This window comes from Pleurodeles waltl, chromosome 6 (assembly GCF_031143425.1).
Source record: "Pleurodeles waltl isolate 20211129_DDA chromosome 6, aPleWal1.hap1.20221129, whole genome shotgun sequence".
Taxonomy (NCBI): Eukaryota; Metazoa; Chordata; class Amphibia; order Caudata; family Salamandridae; genus Pleurodeles; species Pleurodeles waltl.
Window position 1 is genome coordinate 1,076,216,924 of NC_090445.1, and position 26,055 is coordinate 1,076,242,978.

The window sequence follows — 26,055 nt, forward strand, 5'->3', positions numbered from 1 at the left end:
TGACAATCAGAGAAAAGTACATCCCATGGCAATGGTTACTTTAGAATGGGGAGGGGTCAATGGCCTGAAACAGGTGGTGGTCTCCTCAAATATCCCAGTGGACTGTCTGCTTGGAAATGACCTGGAGTCCTCAGCATGGGCTGAGGTAGAGCTAAAAACCCATGCAGCAATGCTGGGTATCCCTGAACTGGTGTGTGTGAAAACAAGAGCACAGTGCAAGGCACAGGGTGAAAAAGTAGAGCTGGAGTCTGGAAAAATGGCCCAGCCTACCAAGAGAACAGGAAAGTCAGTTGGGAAACCAACTGCAACACAGCAAAAGAAAGGGAACCTCTCTTCTCAGGAAGAAGTTCTGCCCTCTGAGGGAACTGAGCCTTTGGAGCTTGAACCTTATCAGGTTGAGCTCTTAGGCCCAGGGGGACCCTCCAGGGAAGAGCTGTGTAAGGGACAAGAAACCTGTCCCTCTCTTGAAGGCCTTAGGCAGCAAGCTGCTGAAGAGTCCAAAGGCAAGAAAAATGGAACACATAGGGTCTATTGGGAAGATGGACTCCTGTACTCTGAGGCCAGAGACCCCAAACCTGGTGCCACTAGGAGAGTGGTAGTGCCTCAGCTGTTCAGGAAGTTCATCCTAACATTGGCCCATGACATTCCCCTTGCTGGACATTTGGGACAAACCAAGACGTGGGAGAGGTTAGTCAACCACTTCTACTGGCCCAATATGTCCAACATGGTTAAGGAGTTTTGCCTCTCCTGCCCCACCTGTCAAGCCAGTGGTAAGACAGGTGGGCATCCAAAGGCCCCCCTCATTCCACTTCCAGTGGTGGGGGTGCCCTTTGAAAGAGTGGGTGTGGACATAGTTGGTCCACTAGAACCTCCCACAGCCTCAGGAAATATGTATATCCTGGTAGTAGTGGATCATGCTACCAGGTATCCTGAAGCTATTCCCCTTAGGTCGACTACTGCCCCTGCAGTAGCCAAGGCCCTCATTGGTATCTTTACCAGAGTGGGTTTCCCTAAGGAGGTGGTGTCTGACAGAGGTACCAACTTCATGTCAGCATACCTAAAGCACATGTGGAATGAGTGTGGAGTGACTTATAAATTCACTACACCCTACCATCCACAAACTAATGGCTTAGTTGAGAGATTCAACAAGACATTAAAAGGCATGATCATGGGGCTCCCAGAAAAACTCAAAAGGAGATGGGATGTCCTCCTGCCATGTCTGCTTTTCGCTTACAGGGAGGTACCACAGAAGGGAGTAGGATTCTCACCCTTTGAACTTCTGTTTGGTCATCCTGTAAGGGGACCACTTGCCCTTGTTAAAGAAGGCTGGGAGAGACCTCTCCATGAGCCTAAACAGGACATAGTGGACTATGTACTTGGCCTTCGCTCTAGAATGGCAGAGTACATGGAAAAGGCAACCAAAAACCTTGAGGCCAGCCAACAACTCCAGAAGTTTTGGTATGACCAAAAGGCTGCACTGGTTGAGTTCCAACCAGGGCAGAAAGTCTGGGTTCTGGAGCCTGTGGCTCCCAGGGCACTCCAGGACAAATGGAGTGGCCCTTACCCAGTGCTAGAGAGGAAGAGTCAGGTCACCTACCTGGTGGACCTGGGCACAAGCAGGAGCCCCAAGAGGGTGATCCATGTGAACCGCCTTAAGCTCTTCCATGACAGGGCTGATGTGAATCTGTTAATGGTAACAGATGAGGATCAGGAGGCAGAGAGTGAACCTCTCCCTGATCTTCTGTCATCAGACCCAAAAGATGGCACAGTAGATGGAGTGATCTACTCAGACACCCTCTCTGGCCAACAGCAGGCTGATTGTAGGAGAGTCCTACAACAGTTTCCTGAGCTTTTCTCCCTAACCCCTGGTCAGACACACCTGTGTACCCATGATGTGGACACAGGAGACAGCATGCCTGTCAAGAACAAAATCTTCAGACAGTCTGACCATGTTAAGGAAAGCATCAAGGTGGAAGTCCACAAGATGCTGGAATTGGGAGTAATTGAGCGCTCTGACAGCCCCTGGGCTAGCCCAGTGGTCTTAGTCCCCAAACCTCACACCACAGATGGAAAGAAAGAGATGAGGTTTTGTGTGGACTACAGAGGGCTCAATTCTGTCACCAAGACAGATGCCCATCCAATTCCAAGAGCTGATGAGCTCATTGATAAATTAGGTGCTGCCAAATTTCTAAGTACCTTTGACTTGACAGCAGGGTACTGGCAAATAAAAATGGCACCTGGAGCAAAAGAAAAGACAGCATTCTCCACACCTGATGGGCATTATCAGTTTACTGTTATGCCCTTTGGTTTAAAGAATGCCCCTGCCACCTTCCAAAGGTTGGTGAATCAAGTCCTTGCTGGCTTGGAGTCCTTTAGCACAGCTTATCTTGATGATATTGCTGTCTTTAGCTCCACCTGGCAGGATCACCTGGTCCACCTGAGGAAGGTTTTGAAGGCTCTGCAATCTGCAGGCCTCTCTATCAAGGCATCCAAATGCCAGATAGGGCAGGGAACTGTGGTTTACTTGGGACACCTTGTAGGTGGAGGCCAAGTTCAGCCACTCCAACCCAAGATCCAGACTATTCTGGACTGGGTAGCTCCAAAAACCCAGACTCAAGTCAGGGCATTCCTTGGCTTGACTGGGTATTACAGGAGGTTTGTGAAGGGATATGGATCCATTGTGACAGCCCTCACTGAACTCACCTCCAAGAAAATGCCCAAGAAAGTAAACTGGACTGTGGACTGCCAACAGGCCTTTGACACCCTGAAACAAGCAATGTGCTCAGCACCAGTTCTCAAAGCTCCAGATTATTCTAAGCAGTTCATTGTGCAGACTGATGCCTCTGAACATGGGATAGGGGCAGTTTTGTCCCAAACAAATGATGATGGCCTTGACCAGCCTGTTGCTTTCATTAGCAGGAGGTTACTCCCCAGGGAGCAGCGTTGGAGTGCCATTGAGAGGGAGGCCTTTGCTGTGGTTTGGTCCCTGAAGAAGCTGAGACCATACCTCTTTGGGACTCACTTCCTAGTTCAAACTGACCACAGACCTCTCAAATGGCTGATGCAAATGAAAGGTGAAAATCCTAAACTGTTGAGGTGGTCCATCTCCCTACAGGGAATGGACTTTATAGTGGAACACAGACCTGGGACTGCCCATGCCAATGCAGATGGCCTTTCCAGGTTCTTCCACTTAGAAAATGAAGACTCTCTTGGGAAAGGTTAGTCTCATCCTCTTTCGTTTGGGGGGGGGTTGTGTAAGGAAATGCCTCCTTGGCATGGTTGCCCCCTGACTTTTTTGCCTTTGCTGATGCTATGTTTACAATTGAAAGTGTGCTGAGGCCTGCTAACCAGGCCCCAGCACCAGTGTTCTTTCCCTAACCTGTACTTTTGTATCCACAATTGGCAGACCCTGGCATCCAGATAAGTCCCTTGTAACTGGTACTTCTAGTACCAAGGGCCCTGATGCCAAGGAAGGTCTCTAAGGGCTGCAGCATGTCTTATGCCACCCTGGAGACCTCTCACTCAGCACAGACACACTGCTTGCCAGCTTGTGTGTGCTAGTGAGGACAAAACGAGTAAGTCGACATGGCACTCCCCTCAGGGTGCCATGCCAGCCTCTCACTGCCTATGCAGTATAGGTAAGACACCCCTCTAGCAGGCCTTACAGCCCTAAGGCAGGGTGCACTATACCATAGGTGAGGGTACCAGTGCATGAGCATGGTACCCCTACAGTGTCTAAACAAAACCTTAGACATTGTAAGTGCAGGGTAGCCATAAGAGTATATGGTCTGGGAGTCTGTTTTACACGGACTCCACAGCACCATAATGGCTACACTGAAAACTGGGAAGTTTGGTATCAAACTTCTCAGCACAATAAATGCACACTGATGCCAGTGTACATTTTATTGTAAAATACACCACAGAGGGCACCTTAGAGGTGCCCCCTGAAACTTAACCGACTATCTGTGTAGGCTGGCTAGTTTTAGCAGCCTGCCACAAACCGAGACATGTTGCTGGCCCCATGGGGAGAGTGCCTTTGTCACTCTGAGGCCAGTAACAAAGCCTGCACTGGGTGGAGATGCTAACACCTCCTCCAGGCAGGAGTTGTCACACCTGGCGGTGAGCCTCAAAGGCTCACCTCCTTTGTGCCAACCCAGCAGGACACTCCAGCTAGTGGAGTTGCCCGCCCCCTCCGGCCAGGCCCCACTTTTGGCGGCAAGGCCGGAGAAAATAATGAGAAAAACAAGGAGGAGTCACTGGCCAGTCAGGACAGCCCCTAAGGTGTCCTGAGCTGAAGTGACTCTAACTTTTAGAAATCCTCCATCTTGCAGATGGAGGATTCCCCCAATAGGGTTAGGATTGTGACCCCCTCCCCTTGGGAGGAGGCACAAAGAGGGTGTACCCACCCTCAGGGCTAGTAGCCATTGGCTACTAACCCCCCAGACCTAAACACGCCCTTAAATTTAGTATTTAAGGGCTACCCTGAGCCCTAGAAAATCAGATTCCTGCAACAAGAAGAAGGACTGCCCAGCTGAAAACCCCTGCAGCGGAAGACCAGAAGACGACAACTGCCTTGGCTCCAGAAACTCACCGGCCTGTCTCCTGCCTTCCAAAGATCCTGCTCCAGCGACGCCTTCCGAAGGGACCAGCGACCTCGACATCCTCTGAGGACTGCCCCTGCTTCGAAAAGACAAGAAACTCCCGAGGACAGCGGACCTGCTCCAAGAAAAGCTGCAACTTTGTTTCCAGCAACTTTAAAGATCCCTGCAAGCTCCCCGCAAGAAGCGTGAGACTTGCAACACTGCACCCGGCGACCCCGACTCGACTGGTGGCGATCCAACACCTCAGGAGGGACCCCAGGACTACTCTGATACTGTGAGTACCAAAACCTGTCCCCCCTGAGCCCCCACAGCGCCGCCTGCAGAGGGAATCCCGAGGCTTCCCCTGACCGCGACTCTTTTGAACCTAAAGTCCCGACACCTGGGAGAGACCCTGCACCCGCAGCCCCCAGGACCTGAAGGACCGGACTTTCACTGGAGAAGTGACCCCCAGGAGTCCCTCTCCCTTGCCCAAGTGGAGGTTTCCCCGAGGAACCCCCCCCTTGCCTGCCTGCAGCGCTGAAGAGATCCCTTGATCTCTCATTGACTTCCATTGCGAACCCGACGCTTGTTCTAACACTGCACCCGGCCGCCCCCGCGCCGCTGAGGGTGAAATTTCTGTGTGGACTTGTGTCCCCCCCGGTGCCCTACAAAACCCCCCTGGTCTGCCCTCCGAAGACGCGGGTACTTACCTGCAAGCAGACCGGAACCGGGGCACCCCCTTCTCTCCATTCTAGCCTATGTGTTTTGGGCACCACTTTGAACTCTGCACCTGACCGGCCCTGAGCTGCTGGTGTGGTGACTTTGGGGTTGCTCTGAACCCCCAACGGTGGGCTACCTTGGACCAAGAACTGACCCCTGTAAGTGTCTTACTTACCTGGTAAAACTAATCAAAACTTACCTCCCCTAGGAACTGTGAAAATTGCACTAAGTGTCCACTTTTAAAACAGCTATTTGTCAATAACTTGAAAAGTATACATGCAATTTTGATGATTTGAAGTTCCTAACGTACTTACCTGCAATACCGTTCGAATGAGATATTATATGTAGAATTTGAACCTGTGGTTCTTAAAATAAACTAAGAAAAGATATTTTTCTATATAAAAACCTATTGGCTGGATTTGTCTCTGAGTGTGTGTACCTCATTTATTGTCTATGTGTGTGTACAACAAATGCTTAACACTACTCCTTGGATAAGCCTACTGCTCGACCACACTACCACAAAATAGAGCATTAGTATTATCTATTTTTACCACTATTTTACCTCTAAGGGGAACCCTTGGACTCTGTGCATGCTATTCCTTACTTTGAAATAGCACATACAGAGCCAACTTCCTACAACTGTGTATCAAAGTACTGGGTTCATAGAACAAGCAAGGGACGCTGTTCTCTGACTTATGGTCTCTTGTGAGAGAACATACAGACTGGACGCGCGTCTTTAAGTGCAAATGTCTATTGCTGTAGGAAGTTGGCTCTGTATGTGCTATTTCAAAGTAAGGAATAGCATGCACAGAGTCCAAGGGTTCCCCTTAGAGGTAAAATAGTGGTAAAAATAGATAATACTAATGCTCTATTTTGTGGTAGTGTGGTCGAGCAGTAGGCTTATCCAAGGAGTAGTGTTAAGCATTTGTTGTACATACACAAGACAATAAATGAGGTACACACACTCAGAGACAAATCCAGCCAATAGGTTTTTATATAGAAAAATATCTTTTCTTAGTTTATTTTAAGAACCACAGGTTCAAATTCTACATGTAATAGCTCATTCGAAAGGTATTGCAGGTAAGTACTTTAGGAACTTCAAATCATCAAAATTGCATGTATACTTTTCAAGTTATTGACAAATAGCTGTTTTAAAAGTGGACACTTAGTGCAATTTTCACAGTTCCTAGGGGAGGTAAGTTTTGATTAGTTTTACCAGGTAAGTAAGACACTTACAGGGTTCAGTTCTTGGTCCAAGGTAGCCCACCGTTGGGGGTTCAGAGCAACCCCAAAGTCACCACACCAGCAGCTCAGGGCCGGTCAGGTGCAGAGTTCAAAGTGGTGCCCAAAACGCATAGGCTAGAATGGAGAGAAGGGGGTGCCCCGGTTCCGGTCTGCTGGCAGGTAAGTACCCGCGTCTTCGGAGGGCAGACCAGGGGGGTTTTGTAGGGCACCGGGGGGGACACAAGTCCACACAGAAATTTCACCCTCAGCGGCGCGGGGGCGGCCGGGTGCAGTGTAGAAACAGGCGTCGGGTTTGTAATGGAAGTCAATGGGAGATCTAGGGATCTCTTCAGCGCTGCAGGCAGGCAAGGGGGGGGTTCCTCGGGGAAACCTCCACTTGGGCAAGGGAGAGGGACTCCTGGGGGTCACTCCTCCAGTGAAAGTCCGGTCCTTCAGGTCCTGGGGGCTGCGGGTGCAGGGTCTCTCCCAGGCGTCGGGACTTTAGATTCAAAGAGTCGCGGTCAGGGGAAGCCTCGGGATTCCCTCTGCAGGCGGCGCTGTGGGGGCTCAGGGGGGACAGGTTTTGGTACTCACAGTATCAGAGTAGTCCTGGGGTCCCTCCTGAGGTGTCGGATCTCCACCAGCCGAGTCGGGGTCGCCGGGTGCAGTGTTGCAAGTCTCACGCTTCTTGCGGGGAGCTTGCAGGGTTCTTTAAAGCTGCTGGAAACAAAGTTGCAGCTCTTCTTGGAGCAGGTCCGCTGTCCTCGGGAGTTTCTTGTCTTTTCGAAGCAGGGGCAGTCCTCAGAGGATGTCGAGGTCGCTGGTCCCTTCGGAAGGCGTCGCTGGAGCAGGATCTTTGGAAGGCAGGAGACAGGCCGGTGAGTTTCTGGAGCCAAGGCAGTTGTCGTCTTCTGGTCTTCCTCTGCAGGGGTTTTTCAGCTAGGCAGTCCTTCTTCTTGTAGTTGCAGGAATCTAATTTTCTAGGGTTCAGGGTAGCCCTTAAATACTAAATTTAAGGGCGTGTTTAGGTCTGGGGGGTTAGTAGCCAATGGCCACTAGCCCTGAGGGTGGGTACACCCTCTTTGTGCCTCCTCCCAAGGGGAGGGGGTCACAATCCTAACCCTATTGGGGGAATCCTCCATCTGCAAGATGGAGGATTTCTAAAAGTCAGAGTCACCTCAGCTCAGGACACCTTAGGGGCTGTCCTGACTGGCCAGTGACTCCTCCTTGTTGCTTGCTTTGTTCCCTCCAGCCTTGCCGCCAAAAGTGGGGGCCGTGGCCGGAGGGGGCGGGCAACTCCACTAAGCTGGAGTGCCCTGCTGGGCTGTGACAAAGGGGTGAGCCTTTGAGGCTCACCGCCAGGTGTCACAGCTCCTGCCTGGGGGAGGTGTTAGCATCTCCACCCAGTGCAGGCTTTGTTACTGGCCTCAGAGTGACAAAGGCACTCTCCCCATGGGGCCAGCAACATGTCTCTGGTGTGGCAGGCTGCTGGAACTAGTCAGCCTACACAGACAGTCGGTTAAGTTTCAGGGGGCACCTCTAAGGTGCCCTCTGTGGTGTATTTTACAATAAAATGTACACTGGCATCAGTGTGCATTTATTGTGCTGAGAAGTTTGATACCAAACTTCCCAGTTTTCAGTGTAGCCATTATGGTGCTGTGGAGTTCGTGTAAAACAGACTCCCAGACCATATACTCTTATGGCTACCCTGCACTTACAATGTCTAAGGTTTTGCTTAGACACTGTAGGGGCACAGTGCTCATGCACTGGTACCCTCACCTATGGTATAGTGCACCCTGCCTTAGGGCTGTAAGGCCTGCTAGAGGGGTGTCTTACCTATACTGCATAGGCAGTGAGAGGCTGGCATGGCACCCTGAGGGGAGTGCCATGTCGACTTACTCATTTTGTTCTCACTAGCACACACAGGCTTGTAAGCAGTGTGTCTGTGCTGAGTGAGGGGTCTCTAGGGTGGCATAAGACATGCTGCAGCCCTTAGAGACCTTTCTTGGCATCAGGGCCCTTGGTACTAGAAGTACCAGTTACAAGGGACTTATCTGAATGCCAGGGTGTGCCAATTGTGGATACAATGGTACATTTTAGGTGAAGGAACACTGGTGCTGGGGCCTGGTTAGCAGGGTCCCAGCACACTTCTCAGTCAAGTCAGCATCAGTATCAGGCAAAAAGTGGGGGGTAACTGCAACAGGGAGCCATTTCTTTACACAAGCCCCCCCCAGCCCACAGGCCAGGAGACTCAGCCCAAGCTGGGAGAGTCTTCCTAGTCTGTCAGGCGAGGAAGAGTAGGAGAAATAGGCTGGTTAGTTGCAGGGCCTACTCTGCCTTACATCCTTCTGTTCAGGTCATTCCCTTGGGGGAACTGACCTACTTCCACAGTGATAGGACCTAGTCTGAATTGCCTCTTGTCTGCCTCTTCAATGTCTCCACCCATTCTTTCTATTTTGGTCTTAGAGGTATCCACCTCTGCTAACCTTATCTTGGCCAGGGTTACCCCTAGCTTACCCAGAGAGGTTACCCAGAGCTGGAGTAACCCCACCATGACCAATAGGGTCAGGGGGCCTAACTTGCTATTTGGCATGGGGTCAGACCACCATGCTAAGGATAGTGCAGCCATAAAGGCTAACACCCAGCAGAGGCCACTGACAGCTGTCAGTGCCCAGAACCACACCTTTAGCTCTTCACCTAAAAGGGAAGGGGCTAAGTTACAGGCCTCTTTGGGTTCAGGTTGCCTGTCTGCTGTATTAGAGTGGGGGGTTACCACATCTTGTAGTAAACACCCTTCTTCCACTCTTTCTTCTGTTAGCTGAGGAGCCACCCACTCAGGTTTAACAGTTGCCTGACTAGCCAGGACTTCTTGTGGGTCAGGTTGGACTTTATCAGGGCCATTTTTGGAGTTCTCCCCTACTGGAGCAGAACCTCCTTGGCTTGCTGTAACCTTGGCTAAAGGTTGTCCACCCTTCCTACTCTGTTTTCTTTTCTTCTTCTTCTGGGGCCTGCTTGCATTTACTGCAGAGGCAGGACTTCCAGAATCCTTGGGAGAGGACTGGCACTGGACCAGTTCCTCTCTTGGGCTCTGACTAACCTCTGGGTAGTCATTTCCAAGGAGACAATCAAGGGGGAGGTCTGTACTGACTACTACCCTTCTCCAGCTAAGAGTGCCACCCACTTCTATGGGTACTAAAGCCACAGGCCTCTTAGTGACCCTGTCTAGGCTAACTCTTACCCTGGCAGTCTCACCTGGGATGTACTGGTTTGAGAGCACCAGCCTGTCATGCACAATAGTGTGACTGGCACAAGTGTCTCTCAGGGCAGTGGTTGGGATTCCATTCACCAGTAGGTGGTGGAAGTGTCTACTTCCCTCTGGAATCTCCAACTCACCTGTTGGGCCCTGTTTCCAGTTGAAGGCTATGAAGACCTCCTCATCTGAGGAGTCATCTCCCATGGCTACACTGGTTACCCCTGGAATTTTGTTCTGGGGTTTGTTTTTGGGACAAGAAGTGTCCTTGGTGTGGTGCCCAGACTGTTTACAGTTGTGGCACCATGCCTTAGTGGCATCCCAGTTCTTACCCTGGTACCCACCTTTGTTTTGGGTTGTGTCTTGGGGCCCACCCACCTGTTCTGGTTTTTGGGGGCCTACAGAGGACTCTTTTTCTTTGTTTCTAGTGTCACCCACTTTCTCCTGGGGAGTTTTTGTAACCCCTTTCTTTTGGTCACCCCCAGTGGAAGTTTTGGTTACCCTAGTCTTGACCCAGTGGTCTGCCTTCTTTCCCAATTCTTGGGGAGAAATTGGACCTAGGTCTACCAGATACTGATGCAACTTTTCATTGAAGCAGTTACTTAAAATGTGTTCTTTCATAAACAAATTATAAAGCCCAACATAGTCACACACTTCATTTCCAGTTAACCAACCATCTAGTGTTTTTACTGAGTAGTCTACAAAATCAACCCAGGTCTGGCTCGAGGATTTTTGAGCCCCCCTGAACCTAATTCTATACTCCTCAGTGGAGAATCCAAAGCCCTCAATCAGGGTACCCTTCATGAGGTCATAAGATTCTGCATCTTTTCCAGAGAGTGTGAGGAGTCTATCCCTACACTTTCCAGTGAACATTTCCCAAAGGAGAGCACCCCAGTGAGATCTGTTCACTTTTCTGGTTACACAAGCCCTCTCAAAAGCTGTGAACCATTTGGTGATGTCATCACCATCTTCATATTTTGTTACAATCCCTTTGGGGATTTTTAGGATGTCAGGAGAATCTCTGACCCTATTTAAGTTGCTGCCACCATTGATGGGACCTAGGCCCATCTCTTTTCTTTCCCTTTCTATGGCTAGGAGCTGCTTTTCCAAAGCCAATCTTTTGGCCATCCTGGCTAACTGGATGTCCTCTTCACTGGGGTTATCCTCAGTGATTTCAGAGGTGTTGGTCTCTCCTGTGAGGGAACCAGCATCTCTGACTATTATTTTTGGAGTCAGGGTTTGAGGAGCCCTGCTCTCCCTAAGTAGGACTGGAGGGGGGGAATTTCCCTCCAAGTCACTATCTTCATCCTCTGAGTTGCCATCCTCAGAGGGGTTGGCCTTTTCAAACTCTGCCAAAAGCTCCTGGAGCTGTACTTTGGTAGGTTTGGGGCCCATTGCTATTTTCTTTAGTTTACAGAGTGACCTTAGCTCTCTCATCTGTAGATGGAGGTAAGGTGTGGTGTCGAGTTCCACCACATTCACATCTGTGCTAGACATTATGCTTCTAAAAGTTGGAATACTTTTTAAGAAACTAAAACTGGTTCTAGAATCTAATTCAAACTTTTACAAACTTTTAAACTCTAAAAGAAATGCCAAGCAGGATCTAACACAAGGCCCTAGCAGGTCTTTTAAGAATTTAGAAAACTTTTCAAATTGCAAAAATCAATTTCTAATGACAATTTTGGAATTTGTCGTGTGATCAGGTATTGGCTGAGTAGTCCAGCAAATGCAAAGTCTTGTACCCCACCGCTGATCCACCAATGTAGGAAGTTGGCTCTGTATGTGCTATTTCAAAGTAAGGAATAGCATGCACAGAGTCCAAGGGTTCCCCTTAGAGGTAAAATAGTGGTAAAAATAGATAATACTAATGCTCTATTTTGTGGTAGTGTGGTCGAGCAGTAGGCTTATCCAAGGAGTAGTGTTAAGCATTTGTTGTACATACACAAGACAATAAATGAGGTACACACACTCAGAGACAAATCCAGCCAATAGGTTTTTATATAGAAAAATATCTTTTCTTAGTTTATTTTAAGAACCACAGGTTCAAATTCTACATGTAATAGCTCATTCGAAAGGTATTGCAGGTAAGTACTTTAGGAACTTCAAATCATCAAAATTGCATGTATACTTTTCAAGTTATTGACAAATAGCTGTTTTAAAAGTGGACACTTAGTGCAATTTTCACAGTTCCTAGGGGAGGTAAGTTTTGATTAGTTTTACCAGGTAAGTAAGACACTTACAGGGTTCAGTTCTTGGTCCAAGGTAGCCCACCGTTGGGGGTTCAGAGCAACCCCAAAGTCACCACACCAGCAGCTCAGGGCCGGTCAGGTGCAGAGTTCAAAGTGGTGCCCAAAACGCATAGGCTAGAATGGAGAGAAGGGGGTGCCCCGGTTCCGGTCTGCTTGCAGGTAAGTACCCGCGTCTTCGGAGGGCAGACCAGGGGGGTTTTGTAGGGCACCGGGGGGGACACAAGTCCACACAGAAATTTCACCCTCAGCGGCGCGGGGGCGGCCGGGTGCAGTGTAGAAACAGGCGTCGGGTTTGTAATGGAAGTCAATGGGAGATCTAGGGATCTCTTCAGCGCTGCAGGCAGGCAAGGGGGGGGTTCCTCGGGGAAACCTCCACTTGGGCAAGGGAGAGGGACTCCTGGGGGTCACTCCTCCAGTGAAAGTCCGGTCCTTCAGGTCCTGGGGGCTGCGGGTGCAGGGTCTCTCCCAGGCGTCGGGACTTTAGATTCAAAGAGTCGCGGTCAGGGGAAGCCTCGGGATTCCCTCTGCAGGCGGCGCTGTGGGGGCTCAGGGGGGACAGGTTTTGGTACTCACAGTATCAGAGTAGTCCTGGGGTCCCTCCTGAGGTGTCGGATCTCCACCAGCCGAGTCGGGGTCGCCGGGTGCAGTGTTGCAAGTCTCACGCTTCTTGCGGGGAGCTTGCAGGGTTCTTTAAAGCTGCTGGAAACAAAGTTGCAGCTCTTCTTGGAGCAGGTCCGCTGTCCTCGGGAGTTTCTTGTCTTTTCGAAGCAGGGGCAGTCCTCAGAGGATGTCGAGGTCGCTGGTCCCTTCGGAAGGCGTCGCTGGAGCAGGATCTTTGGAAGGCAGGAGACAGGCCGGTGAGTTTCTGGAGCCAAGGCAGTTGTCGTCTTCTGGTCTTCCTCTGCAGGGGTTTTTCAGCTAGGCAGTCCTTCTTCTTGTAGTTGCAGGAATCTAATTTTCTAGGGTTCAGGGTAGCCCTTAAATACTAAATTTAAGGGCGTGTTTAGGTCTGGGGGGTTAGTAGCCAATGGCCACTAGCCCTGAGGGTGGGTACACCCTCTTTGTGCCTCCTCCCAAGGGGAGGGGGTCACAATCCTAACCCTATTGGGGGAATCCTCCATCTGCAAGATGGAGGATTTCTAAAAGTCAGAGTCACCTCAGCTCAGGACACCTTAGGGGCTGTCCTGACTGGCCAGTGACTCCTCCTTGTTGCTTGCTTTGTTCCCTCCAGCCTTGCCGCCAAAAGTGGGGGCCGTGGCCGGAGGGGGCGGGCAACTCCACTAAGCTGGAGTGCCCTGCTGGGCTGTGACAAAGGGGTGAGCCTTTGAGGCTCACCGCCAGGTGTCACAGCTCCTGCCTGGGGGAGGTGTTAGCATCTCCACCCAGTGCAGGCTTTGTTACTGGCCTCAGAGTGACAAAGGCACTCTCCCCATGGGGCCAGCAACATGTCTCTGGTGTGGCAGGCTGCTGGAACTAGTCAGCCTACACAGACAGTCGGTTAAGTTTCAGGGGGCACCTCTAAGGTGCCCTCTGTGGTGTATTTTACAATAAAATGTACACTGGCATCAGTGTGCATTTATTGTGCTGAGAAGTTTGATACCAAACTTCCCAGTTTTCAGTGTAGCCATTATGGTGCTGTGGAGTTCGTGTAAAACAGACTCCCAGACCATATACTCTTATGGCTACCCTGCACTTACAATGTCTAAGGTTTTGCTTAGACACTGTAGGGGCACAGTGCTCATGCACTGGTACCCTCACCTATGGTATAGTGCACCCTGCCTTAGGGCTGTAAGGCCTGCTAGAGGGGTGTCTTACCTATACTGCATAGGCAGTGAGAGGCTGGCATGGCACCCTGAGGGGAGTGCCATGTCGACTTACTCATTTTGTTCTCACTAGCACACACAGGCTTGTAAGCAGTGTGTCTGTGCTGAGTGAGGGGTCTCTAGGGTGGCATAAGACATGCTGCAGCCCTTAGAGACCTTTCTTGGCATCAGGGCCCTTGGTACTAGAAGTACCAGTTACAAGGGACTTATCTGAATGCCAGGGTGTGCCAATTGTGGATACAATGGTACATTTTAGGTGAAGGAACACTGGTGCTGGGGCCTGGTTAGCAGGGTCCCAGCACACTTCTCAGTCAAGTCAGCATCAGTATCAGGCAAAAAGTGGGGGGTAACTGCAACAGGGAGCCATTTCTTTACAATTGCCGTTCGGGCAAAGTTTAAATAGGGCATTCCCCCTAGCACCCCGGTGCCAGAACTCTTTCCCCCAAAACAGCACAGTCGTTTTTCCCAATTGGCAAACCTGTTGCACCCACTGTAAATCTCTAGTAAATGGTACCCGTGGTATCTAGGGCCTGGAGTACTAAGGAGGGCCCCCAAGAGCTGCAGCACGAATTCTGCTAACCATAAGGGACCACTCACCAAGCACGTGACCATCTGCCATTGCAAGCTGCTTGTCTTGGAGCAGACAAAAGTGAAAACACGACATCGCACACAGCCCGAGTGCCATGTCCCCTAAGCACTGCATGCAATATATCTAAGTCACCTCTCTAGCAGAGTTTCCAACCCTGAGGCAAGGTGCATTATATTACATGCAAGGGCATATCTGCTCATGCAGATATGCCCCTGCTAGGTCTATCGATTCTCAGACATAGTAAGTGGGCAGGAAAGCCATTTTAAATGCATGTGCTGGACACTGTCCACTACAAGTTCCCCAGCTACATGACTACTTCTTTGGATATAGAGATTCTTGGTATCATATTTCAGATTAATATACCCTCACTGATGCCAGGGAGGGAGTTATTAATAACTGCACCCATAGGGCACCTTTGAGGTGACCCCTAAAAACCAACCAGCTACTGGTGGGCTGACTGACTGGTCCTTGACAGTTCAGCCACCATAGACACGTTTCTAGCCCCACAGGGTGAGAGACAGTGCTCTTTGGGCCAGAGACAAAAGCCTGCACTGGGCAGGGATGTTATGACCTCACCCAGGAAGGATGGACATTCTAATGCACGAAGCCTTAAAAGCCTAGGCACCTTTGTAATTCGACCCAGGATTTCCAACTGGCGGACATGACCAACACCCCTGTTCTAACCCCACTTTTGGCACCAGCACAGGTGGGAAAATCAGGCAGATTAGGAGGTGTGCCCACTTCATGCCAGTCCCACCCCTAAGGTGGATGAGCTGAAGTGGACACTACATTTTAAATTCCTCCATCTTGTTTGGAAGGAATTAGGCCACTAGGGTTAGGGTAATGCCCCCTTCCCAGTGGAAGTGGTCATAAGAAGAGTGTAGTCACCCTAAAGGTGGGCAGTCCATTGGTTACCGCCTGGCACTCCCCGTAAGGCCCCTAAATTGAGTATGTAGGTGGCACCCCTGAAACCTAGACCTCGGATCCTGATGACCTAAAAAGCAAAGGACAAAGAAGAGTCGAGCCTGCAGAAGAAGAGAAGAAGCAGCAGCTGACTTGGAACTAGCCCCACCTGCCTGACTGCTTACCTTGACAGACTCTGCCCAGAAAGACAACTCGTCCTTCAGCTGAGCCTCTAAGAAACCCTGGAGGACCGCCTGCCTTCCACAAAGTTTCAAGAAAGGACTCTGCAGCCTCTGGAACAGGAAAGATCCAACACCCGAAGTGACCTCTGCACCGGACGACCACAACCAGAGGTGAAGCCAACCAACGGTGCCAGCAAGGTTCCCCAGCTGTCCACAGTCAGAATCTAGTGTGGTTTCACCCATCTTGGTCTCCCCCAAGTCACCTGCACGCAGGCCCCCTTTCCTGCAGCCATGTGAGGGAAAACCCAACACCTCCAGCAATCACTGCACCCATTGCTTGACCCCATCTGAGGGGGGTCATCGGTGGCAACAACTTCCCTCAGCTCCACTGAGCTCGAGTCCACCCTGGGCCCCCCCTGCTTAACCTCCTAACAAAGTCTGCAGCTTGAATATGCAGGACTCCCTGACCGCAAGTGCTACCGGACAAAGAAACCCAACACCTAAGGACACCCCCGCAGAAAAGGACCACGAGAACCCCAAAGTCTACTACCTACGTGCTTATTGTCCCCGACTGGCTTCCTAGCAGGAGCCTGCATCCTGTGTTCATGAGGACAAAACTCCCATAGGAAACCATTGGGCACCTGACACCTTACTGCACCGAGCCGCCCCAGTGCTGCCTGGAGTGACCTGCTGGTGTGGTTCGGATCAGTGCCCAGTACTTCAATTAATCCCCGAGATTGGCCTCATAAGTCGCTCTGAACCCTGTGTTTGCTGAACATTGTTTTCCTTCGTAGATTAACATTGAAGAACTCTGAGAACTGCATAAGTGTTGATTTTTTTAAACTGAAAAGTATTTATGTTTGAAAAAGCGCTTACCTGATTACGAAGTTCTTGGGTTTGAAACAAGTATGAAAGAAGTGCTTTTTTTTCTAAATTGGTCTTGGATTTATTCTTTGAGGTTGTCTCTTATTTATGGCCTCTGTGAGTACAACAAATGTTTAGCACTAACTTCTGATAAGCCTGACTGCTGGCCCACAAAATAGAGCATTAGCCCCATCTACTTTTGACTCTGCAAACCAATTGGGGATCCACTGGACTCTGCATGGTGGACTTCTTTTTAGTGCACCATATGGACAGCCAGCAAGTGCTTGGAAACTAAAAGGGTGTAAAGGAACTCAAAGAATCCCATGCTGATGAGATATTTTCCAGCTAAGTGGAATCCCCCTGATAAACTACAAAAAGAATACTCTCCAGTTTCAAGCATTGCTGGATAATATCTCGACCTTTTTCTGGTTTTCCTCAAGGTCTTTTCAATGGTCTTCAATCAAACAGTTTGGAACTCTTTGAAAGCAGCTTTATACACAATCACGGAATAAACTATTCTAAAATAGTAGTTCCTCACAAGGGCATGGAGAGAATAAGGTTAACTTCATACAAGGGTTCTGCCTACGTCAACACTCACTCACCAAATAAGAAAAGTTTAGCAACAAAAACACTTCTGGACCAAACCACTAGAATGAGGAATTGAGCATAGCATGTAAACAAAAAGATGTCATGCTGCAAAACAGGTTCTCTCAATTCTCTTTTGTAGTAATGACTGCACTTCTTCGCACAACAGCCTTTTGTGTTCCTTGCTGATGAAGTGCTGGTCTTACGGGATACTGGATGACATGGTGCGGAACTCTAGGGAAAAGCCAAAGGCTACAATGTATTACACCCACTTTTCAGGGATTATTTCTTCTAACTGGGGAAAGTATAACCTTAGTTGACCCTGACAGGCAAAGTATAATGTTGGGTAATCAGAGGAGCACAATTTCTGGTAGCTGAGCACACACTTCTTTGGGTGCCTCTGGGCTTACTGTGGCTGCCACCATGGTATGGTCCTCTACTGTAGAATTTTGCTTATTTGACCTTTCGGAAAGGACTGACATTTAGAACTTTTCTTTGTCTAGAGGCTGCTGGACACATTTGGTTCTGGTGAAACCCCCAACTTTTGGAGCGGATGTTGAGGTGCCCCCATAGGCTTCATAGTTTCAGTGTCTTAATTTTCTCAAGCATTGTCTACCCACAGGCCAAAGAGGTGTGCCCTGCCAATGAGGTTTTGAACCTCTGGTCCAAATCGAAACAACCTTTGCCAAGTAGCATCTAGTGTGCACATAATATCTGCGTTTGAAACAGTCTTCAATTCCAGCAGTTTTGTTGCCTCCCTTTCGAGAGGTTCTATAAGGTGGTTAACCAGCTGCTCCATGTCCTCCCATTGGTGGAGACCGTACTGGGAGAGCAAGCCATCAGTTCTATGCAGCATCTATCTTTTTGCCCTCTCGGCTTGGCGGAGTGGGTGTCACTTGCAGAGTCAGTGTAGGCCTACGTACACCCAATTCGAATGAGAGTCTGGAAGAACACTACTACGACTGTATATTGGTCGTATGGGGGTGGGGGCTTGTACTTCTTTTCCACAAAAGATGTCATCATTCATATATTTCTCTGAACCCTCAAGGCCTCGGTGGGACACTAAAATACTCTTGAGCATTGGTAAGTCTTTGAAAGGTTCCTAATGAGGAAATCAACCTCCACAACATGTAACTTACATGACAGGGCATAATATTGTCAGCTAGAGGTTTTACAGGGTATGGCTTGAAAGATAGGTTGTCTTTAGGGCCCACCTCATAATTATGCAACAGATCTTTCCAATCGTCAGTAAGCATGGATGTCTTTCTGTGGGATTTAGAAACGTTCGAGCTCATCTGAAATAGTCCCTTCAAACATCAGGTGTTGATTCTTGGCAATTGGCTGGTCTGCTACTGGAGACCGTGTCATGGTGTTGCAAAGAGCAGGTCAATGTAAATCCTTTTTTTCCTTACATCTGGTTGTATTATCTTTTTTTTTTATTTTAGCAGTCTGAGGGGTTTGTTGTGTAGAGCTTGATGGAGGCTTCAAAGGTGTTTTTGAAGCAGACTGTGGATATAAATCCAGCTAGGCAGCATCTATGTACCAAAGTTTTATTTCCTGGCAATTAAGTTTGGGCATCACTGGCTCTCTGTGTTGACGCCATTGGTATCAGAGTCTAGTTTTGGGGTCTAGTCCTCTAGTGCCATAAGGCCCTTCAGGGTCATGGTACCTCAGTAACAGTGGGTTAGGCTGACGGTCAAGGATTGTGAAGATGTTCTGAACTTAAAGCATGGCTGTTGGTAGCATTCCTTGTGTTACAGCAGAGGTTTAGATTGCAGGAATCTCAGAGCGAAGATCCTCTGTGAGCTGTTTGTGTGAAACCCTCTAAGTCACCTTGGTCCAGAATGGCTTTCACTGGGAGCCATGGAGAGCTTTTTTCTTTCAAGTTACAGTTGTACGAGGATACAGGTTCAGTACTCCACCCCACTATTGGACTTTGGAGTACCAAAGGCCCAAAACCTTTCCCTGTCAGAGTTAGTTTCTTCAACTTCATCTATCTATCTATCTGGTGCTGGTTAGTGTTCGTGCACCAGTAAGCCTTGAACGCCAAGCAGGTGGCATCATAATGGTCTCTTGCCAAATAACAATTGCAGCTTCAATGCTGATGGGATTAGGGAAATTTGCTATTGCCATTTGGGTGGAAATCGCCATACACTTCTACATACTAGACATGCTGAGACAGACCACCAAGAACATAACATTTTTGTTATCTGGGGAAAACAAATCTGTTTTTAATTTATTTGCAGAAATGCCTGCAAAAATTGGAAGTATAAGTAGGTTCTGGCTGCAAATTTTGCCAACCAAAGCAGCAAAACCATGGGGGGGGGGGGGGGGACACTGCTTATATAATGTGGTTCTAGTCTCCTTTTAATCTAGCATTGAAACACTCAGCATGTTGATATACTCAGTGACTTTCCTTCTGTTGTGTAAAAAAATATGGGGGTCCACATCTTTTTAGCAAAACTATTCCTGAGCACTATGAGATACATCTGAACCCAACGACAAGAAAATACTAAGGTAGAGTCTTTTTTCTGGTGTACTGTAGGTTTCGGGAAAGGGAAGAGTCACCTCAAAACAGAAAGCTTTACTTCGAGGAAAAGCAACGTGCAACGTCTACACTAAACATTAAATGGCAGTAGTGTGCAATAGCAGTACCAGCTTGAAACAGTATTTTACAATGAAGGAAATCCGCATAGTTTTATTAAATTTTAAGATTCAAATAAATGGAAGAACTTAGAACCATAATCAAATGCTATCCTCCCTAACGAACTATGCAGGAAACATCCTAGCCAAATTAACTACACATTTCAGCTCTTTTTATTTTGGCACTGAAGCAAGCAGTCAGGAGAGGTCCTAGTCAGCATGTTTAAACCTTCAATTAAATTTTTTCCTGCCGTGTGCAGGAACTTGAGCAAGGTAGAAAATCTGGAGATCCAGATCTGTTAAACACTACTGTTCTGAAGCACTATCAGATACATCCGAAAACTACGATGAGAAAAAAAGGTGGAGCTTTTGTCCTAGTGCACTGTGAGTTTCAGGAAGGGATAAAGACTCGTCCCAAAAAAGAAAACTTTACTTTGAAGAAAAGCAACTTCTAACATCTGTGCCTAACATTAAATGCCAGAAGTGTACAAATCATGTGATCTACAGTAGTACCAGCTTTAAACATGATTTGAGAAACACAGGAAGCACCACAGTTTTATCCAATTTTAAGATTCAAATAAATGTAAGAAATTAAAATCAAAGTTATAAACTATCCTCCCAAGTGAACTACATGGGAACATTCTAAAAAAACTGATCAAACATTTCGAGAGCGAGACAAACTGTTGAGAAACAGTTTGTGAATACCTCCACATACTAAACACACTTTCCCCCTGTGGCACATACCTGATTTGAGCCAGGGTTGGGGACATTAATAATGCCTGCTGCCTGCTTAGCTTGTAGATAGCTAATAAATGCAGCCTTGAGTGACTCCGTTTGATTCACCACATCTTCCTGATCTAGTCCACAAGGCATCGCTAATAAAAGGCAGTAATCACTCTCCACCTGCAGAAGGGGATGTCAGTTAGAATTTGTGCACAAAGAAGTTTACTTTGAACTACAAGAAAATAAGTAAATCTTACTGTCATCCTGCGAGCTACACCTTCCAGCTGCGAAGCCTCCAGTCTCATCCGCTGGGCAATTCTCAAAGGAGGACCCCCCTCTGGAGCTGGCAATGATCGGTGGGCAAGAACATTGTTTCCAGAGACAAAGTGAAGCTGCACTGCAGCCGTATCGTTCTTTAGAGCCAGGAGACCCTGCCACACAATTGGATATTTCTAAAAATGAATAAAATAATTACCTAGGAGTTCAATACGACAAAGCCTGTGCAAATATATTAACAGTATAGTGTTTTATGAAATCAAATGAAAGCCTTAGCCTCATTGTAATATAATGCATAGATAGGAAAAGTGTAATTTTACTTGTCATCCTTGATAAAACTCAAAGAAGCTGTATATTTTGGATTTTTAGAGTAAGACGCTTGGAATAACCTTGTAATTGACGTGCAGGGAAGGCATCAACTGCAAAGCAGTATATCATCATAAGGTTGAGGGTAAAATGCAAACGTTAGCAAATACAGGTTTTACACTATTTGGCCCACCACTGCCTTCTAACTTATCATTAGCACCACACAATATTACTTCGTGCAAGAGCAGATGAATGATATGCTGCTGCATAGATATCTGTCAACGAAACAATGTCAAAGAATACAAATACAGTAACCTTCTTTCTCTTCCAGGGGATTTTCATCAATAAGCATAAGCACTGAATTGTCCCACACACATAGGTGACATGGCCAAGTTTCATTTTTTCTGTTTTTAAAATTATTTTCCAGTTGGGAATAAAAAACAGATATGAAAAGAAATATCTGTCACAAACCTCTCCTCTAAAATGGAGGAAACCAAAGGAAGAAAATAAGTTACTTACCTGTAACTGTAGTTCTCCAGTATTGGTATCTTTCATAGATTCACATGCTTGAATCATTCACAGTCGAAGTGGGAGTCCCACGGTACATAGAAAGCAATAAACAGATAAATTCCTCTTTTTTTTTCTTCATTGTAGTCAATGGCAAAAATACATTCACTTTTCTAGCTATCAGCCTCAGTAGAAAAGGCCTAAAACTCAGCCAATCAGGCGATACCACCCCTTTAGAATCCTCAGCACAGATGCTCAGTCTCCCAGATTTCTACGTACTAGTGATTTTAAGAAAATAAAAGTGGTGAGCCCCCATGGGGAGGAGGGTGGGTCGCATGTGAATCTATGAAAGATACCAATACCGGAGAACCACAGTTACAGGTAAGTAACTTATTTTCTTCTCCAGTATTCGGGTATCTTTCATAGATTCACATGCTTGAATCAGAGTAGTCAGCAGTAGAACAGATGCTTAAGTTCTGCAAATACCAGAAAACATGCTTGTTCACATTTCATCCTATATGGACTTATATAGGTAGTTAAATATGCTTATCAACATTTTAAAATATATATATATATATATATATATATATATATATATATATACATATACACACACACACATATACACACACACACACACACATACAAATATACATATATATCTGTAAAATATCAGTCTGGAAATACATTCAAGGATGGAGGGCAAAGAAGATTATTGGCTCACCTTATGCAAATAAGTTACGTAACACTGCTTGTCCTACCGCGGCATCCATCCTGTCAGTAGCATCCAGGCAGTAGTGTTGGGTAAAAGTGTGGGCACGCGTCCACGTTGCCGCTCTGCAGATCTGGTTCAGAGGAACTCCTGCGACTAGAGCTGCTGAAGTGGATACTGCTCTAGTGGAATGCGCTTTGACATTAGACGATAGCGGTTTTCCTGCTAACTGGTGGCAGAGTTGTATGGTAGAAGAGATCCAGCGGCGTGCTATGGTTTATTTGGAAACGGCCTTGCCGTTATTGATCTGTCCATAGCTAATAAACAGTTGGTCAGATTTACGAAGGCTGCTAGTCCTTTGTATGTAGAATTTCAGACATCGTTTAATGTCTAGGGAACGTAATGCTCGCTCTGCTGGAGTTCGAGGATTTGGAAAAAATGTTCTCAAAACCACGCTCATTTGAATGAAAGGTCGAGGGAACCTTGGGGATACATTTTGGATTAGTTCTTAGAATGACCATATCTGATTTGAATTGCAGAAAAGGTGGTGAGACTGAATGTCTGGATGTCGCTAACCCTCTTCGCGGAAGTGAGGGCCAGAAGGAGAGCTGTTTTCAAAGAGATATATTTCAGGTCTGCTTTGTGAATAGGCTCAAACGGATGCTTCATCAAATGGGAGAGCACAATATTTAAATGCCAGGAAGTTGGAGGACGTTGAATCGGCGGAAACATCCTGAACAAGCCTTTCAGAAATTGCTTTATTATCCTGGATGACCATAAAGATGGTAAATCTGATGTTCGTTGGAAACGGGCTATAGCAGCGAGGTGGACCTTGATAGACGAGTGGGAAAGACCTGACTTCGCTCAATGCAATAGGTATGGAAGGAGCTGTTCTGGAGAGGACTTCAGAGGATGAACGTTAAAATTGAACACCATATGCAGAACCTCTTCCACTTGAGCTTATACGTCTTATTTGTAGACTGGGCCCTGGCACAGGCAAGCACTTCCCTGCAGTCTGAAGGGATATCTAGGCCGTCAAACTCTTAGAATTCAGGAGCCAGACTGATAATCGAAGAGAAGTCGGGTTGGGATGACGGACCTTCCCCTGATTCATTGTTAGCAAGTCTGGTGCTGGTCTCAGCCGTATGTGAGGCTGTTCCGAGAGCAATAGAAGCTCTGTGAACCAAAACTGGCGCGGCCATTTGGGAGCAATCAAGAGAAGCTGGCATGGTTCCCTCTTCATTTTCTGCAGAAGTCTCGGGATGAGTGGGAGCGGAGGAAAAGCGTAGGCATAAATCCCTGACCATTTGATCAAAAACGCATTCCCCGTTGATCCTCTCTGCGGTCGCCAGCTTGCGAAGTGTTGGCATTTTCTGTTCTCTCTGGTCGCAAACAGATCCAGACTGGGTCTGCCCCAACGACGAAAGAGGCGGTCGAGAATTGTCCGATTGAGTTCCCATTCGTGACAGCTGGTTCGAGTCCTGCTTAAGGCATCTGCCCACGTGTTGGAAGCCCCAGGAAGATGTTCCGCTCTGATCGATATCCGATGCTGAAGCACCCAATGCCACAGTTTCTGAGCCTGTAGAGACAATGCCTGTGATCTTGTACCCCCGTTTGTTGAGGTAATGCATGACTGTGGTGTTGTCGGTTCTTATCAACACCAAGGAACCCTTGATGTTGGTGAGGAAGGCCTTGAGTGCCAAGGAAACTGCTCTTAATTCTAATACGTTTATGTGGAGAGTCGACTCCTGAGTGGACCATCTCTCTCTCAGTGATAGGTCTTGTAAGTGGGCGTCGCATCCCTCTAAGGATGCATCTGTTATAAAGTGCACTGGTTTGTCCTTCAGGAAGGAAAGACCTTCCGAGATGAGGGGGGTATCCTTCCACCATTTGAGAGCTTGTCTCACTGATGGAGTTATTCGAACTATATAGTTGAAAGATCCCTCTAATTGCTTCCATTGATTGTCCAATTGCTGCTGAAGTGTTCTCATGTGTAGACGACAGTTTTCTATCAACGGAATGCATGAAGAAAGCATCCCCAGAAAAGACTTGTAGGTCCGAACAGAAGCGGACCTTCTTCTGCTGAGACGTGTTGCTAGATCTTGAAGTCTCTTCTGTCTGTCGTGCGAAGCAAAGGCTCTCGCTTGGACTGTGTCCAAGACAGCTCCTAAAAATTTGATGTTCTGCGAAGGATCTAGATGAGACTTGGGGTAATTGACTTTTAAGCCTAGTGTCCCGAAGAGACAGAAACATGTTCTTGTGTCCCTGGCAGCTTTTAACGTTGTTTGTGCTTTTATTAGCCAGTCATCTAAGTACGGGAACACCTGAATCCCTCGTTGTCTGAGGTAGGCTGCAACTGGTGCCAGGACTTAGGTGAACACTCTTGGGGCCGATCTGAGGCCAAAAGGCAACACTCTGAACTGGTAATGAGTGCCTGCAACCCTGAACTGTAAGAATTTCCAATGACTGGGGTGAATGGGAATGTGGAAATATGCGTCCTGGAGATCTAAGGACGTCATGAAATCTCCCCGGTTGAGTAGGCGTAGGACATCTTGAAGGGAGATCATGCGAAATGATTGCTTCTTGAGGAATTAGTTGGGAGAACGAAGATCTAAAATAGGTCTCCAGTCACCAGTCTTTTTTCGTATAAGGAAGAAGCGAAAGTAGAAGCATGTTGCTCTCTGATTTCTCGGTACGATCTCTATTGCTCCCTTCTCTATCAAGATGGCAATCTGCGTTAGAAGTACCTTGAGATAGGCAGGTGGGGGACCTCTCGGTGGTACGTGAGGGGGAGGCTGATTGAATTCTAGCGTATGTCCTCTGCTGACAATACAGAGTACCCATTTGTCTGAAGTAATCTGGGACCACTGATGGAGGAAATTGGAAATTCTGCCCCCTATTAGAGAGTTGGTATAGGGGTTGGGTGCAGGCAACTAATGAAGGTCAGTGTTTTCTTGCTGTCTCTTTGGCTTTATAAGCCGACTTTCCTCTCGCAGCTTGTCAGAAGTGTGTGGATGACGGTTGTCGATAAGTATGCGGCTGTTGTTGGCAAATGGTGGAACGAAACTGTCCCTGGTAGGATGAGTATTTGCGGTACTGGTGCGAGCCGCCTATATAAGAATAGAGCCCTCTTCCTCTCGCTCCTCGAAAGGGCTGTTTTCTGTATTGCAATGTACCCAGGAATCTGGCTGTCTCGGTGTCTGTCTTAATAGACTGCAAAGCATCATCTACATGCTTACCGAACAAGAGCTCACCATCATAGGGCATGTCCAGTATCTTTAATTGCACCTCTGGTCGAAACGATGTAACTTTCAGCCACCCCGACGCCTGAGTACGGCTGCTCCGGGTAACTGGCGGAAACCTGTAGATGAGACATCTATGGCGCAGTCTATAATCTCAGCCGAGATCTTCTCACCCTCCTGTAATATTTTGCGCGCTTCCGCTCTACTATCTTCCGGCAGTAGCTCTATAAACTGCAATATATCGGACCACATCCGACGGTCGTATCTTCCCAGGATTGCCAGGGAATTCGCTGCTCTGACTGTAGTGGCCGCCATAGTTGAATTTTTTTTGCCAATAGAACCAACCGTCGTCCCTCCTTATCCGGGGGGCAGTCAAAGATGAAGATGGATTTCTGGACCTTCGTTGAGCTGCCTGTGATATGACAGAATCCGGCTTAGGATGACTAACCAAACATGCTGGAGAGTTGTCGGGTGCTTTGTATTTCTTTTTGAGTCTTGGTAGTACTGCTGGTATAGAAGATGGGGTCGGCATGACTTTAAGCCCCTCTTCCCAAATGAAGTCAACAATGGGTATGGCTCTTACTGACTTCCTAGTGTCCTCTTTGAAGTCATATAGGAAACAGCTTTGATGTTATTGGCAGTTGAAATCTTTTTGCAGCTCTTTCCATCACACTGTG

The 26,055-nt window shown here is 47.7% G+C and overlaps 1 protein-coding gene across 5 annotated transcripts in view; it reads right to left on the reverse strand.

The window, feature by feature from the left end:
- Positions 1-26,055, reverse strand: part of SPEN (spen family transcriptional repressor) — a 357,496-nt gene that overhangs the window by 45,506 nt on the left and 285,935 nt on the right. For all 5 annotated transcript variants that reach the window (XM_069240114.1, XM_069240113.1, XM_069240112.1 and 2 more), the window contains 2 exons: positions 20,593-20,787; positions 20,357-20,515 (listed from right to left, as the gene is read on the reverse strand). In XM_069240114.1, coding sequence (XP_069096215.1) covers positions 20,357-20,515; positions 20,593-20,787 — 354 coding nt within the window. The remainder of the gene's footprint in view (positions 1-20,356; positions 20,516-20,592; positions 20,788-26,055) is intronic.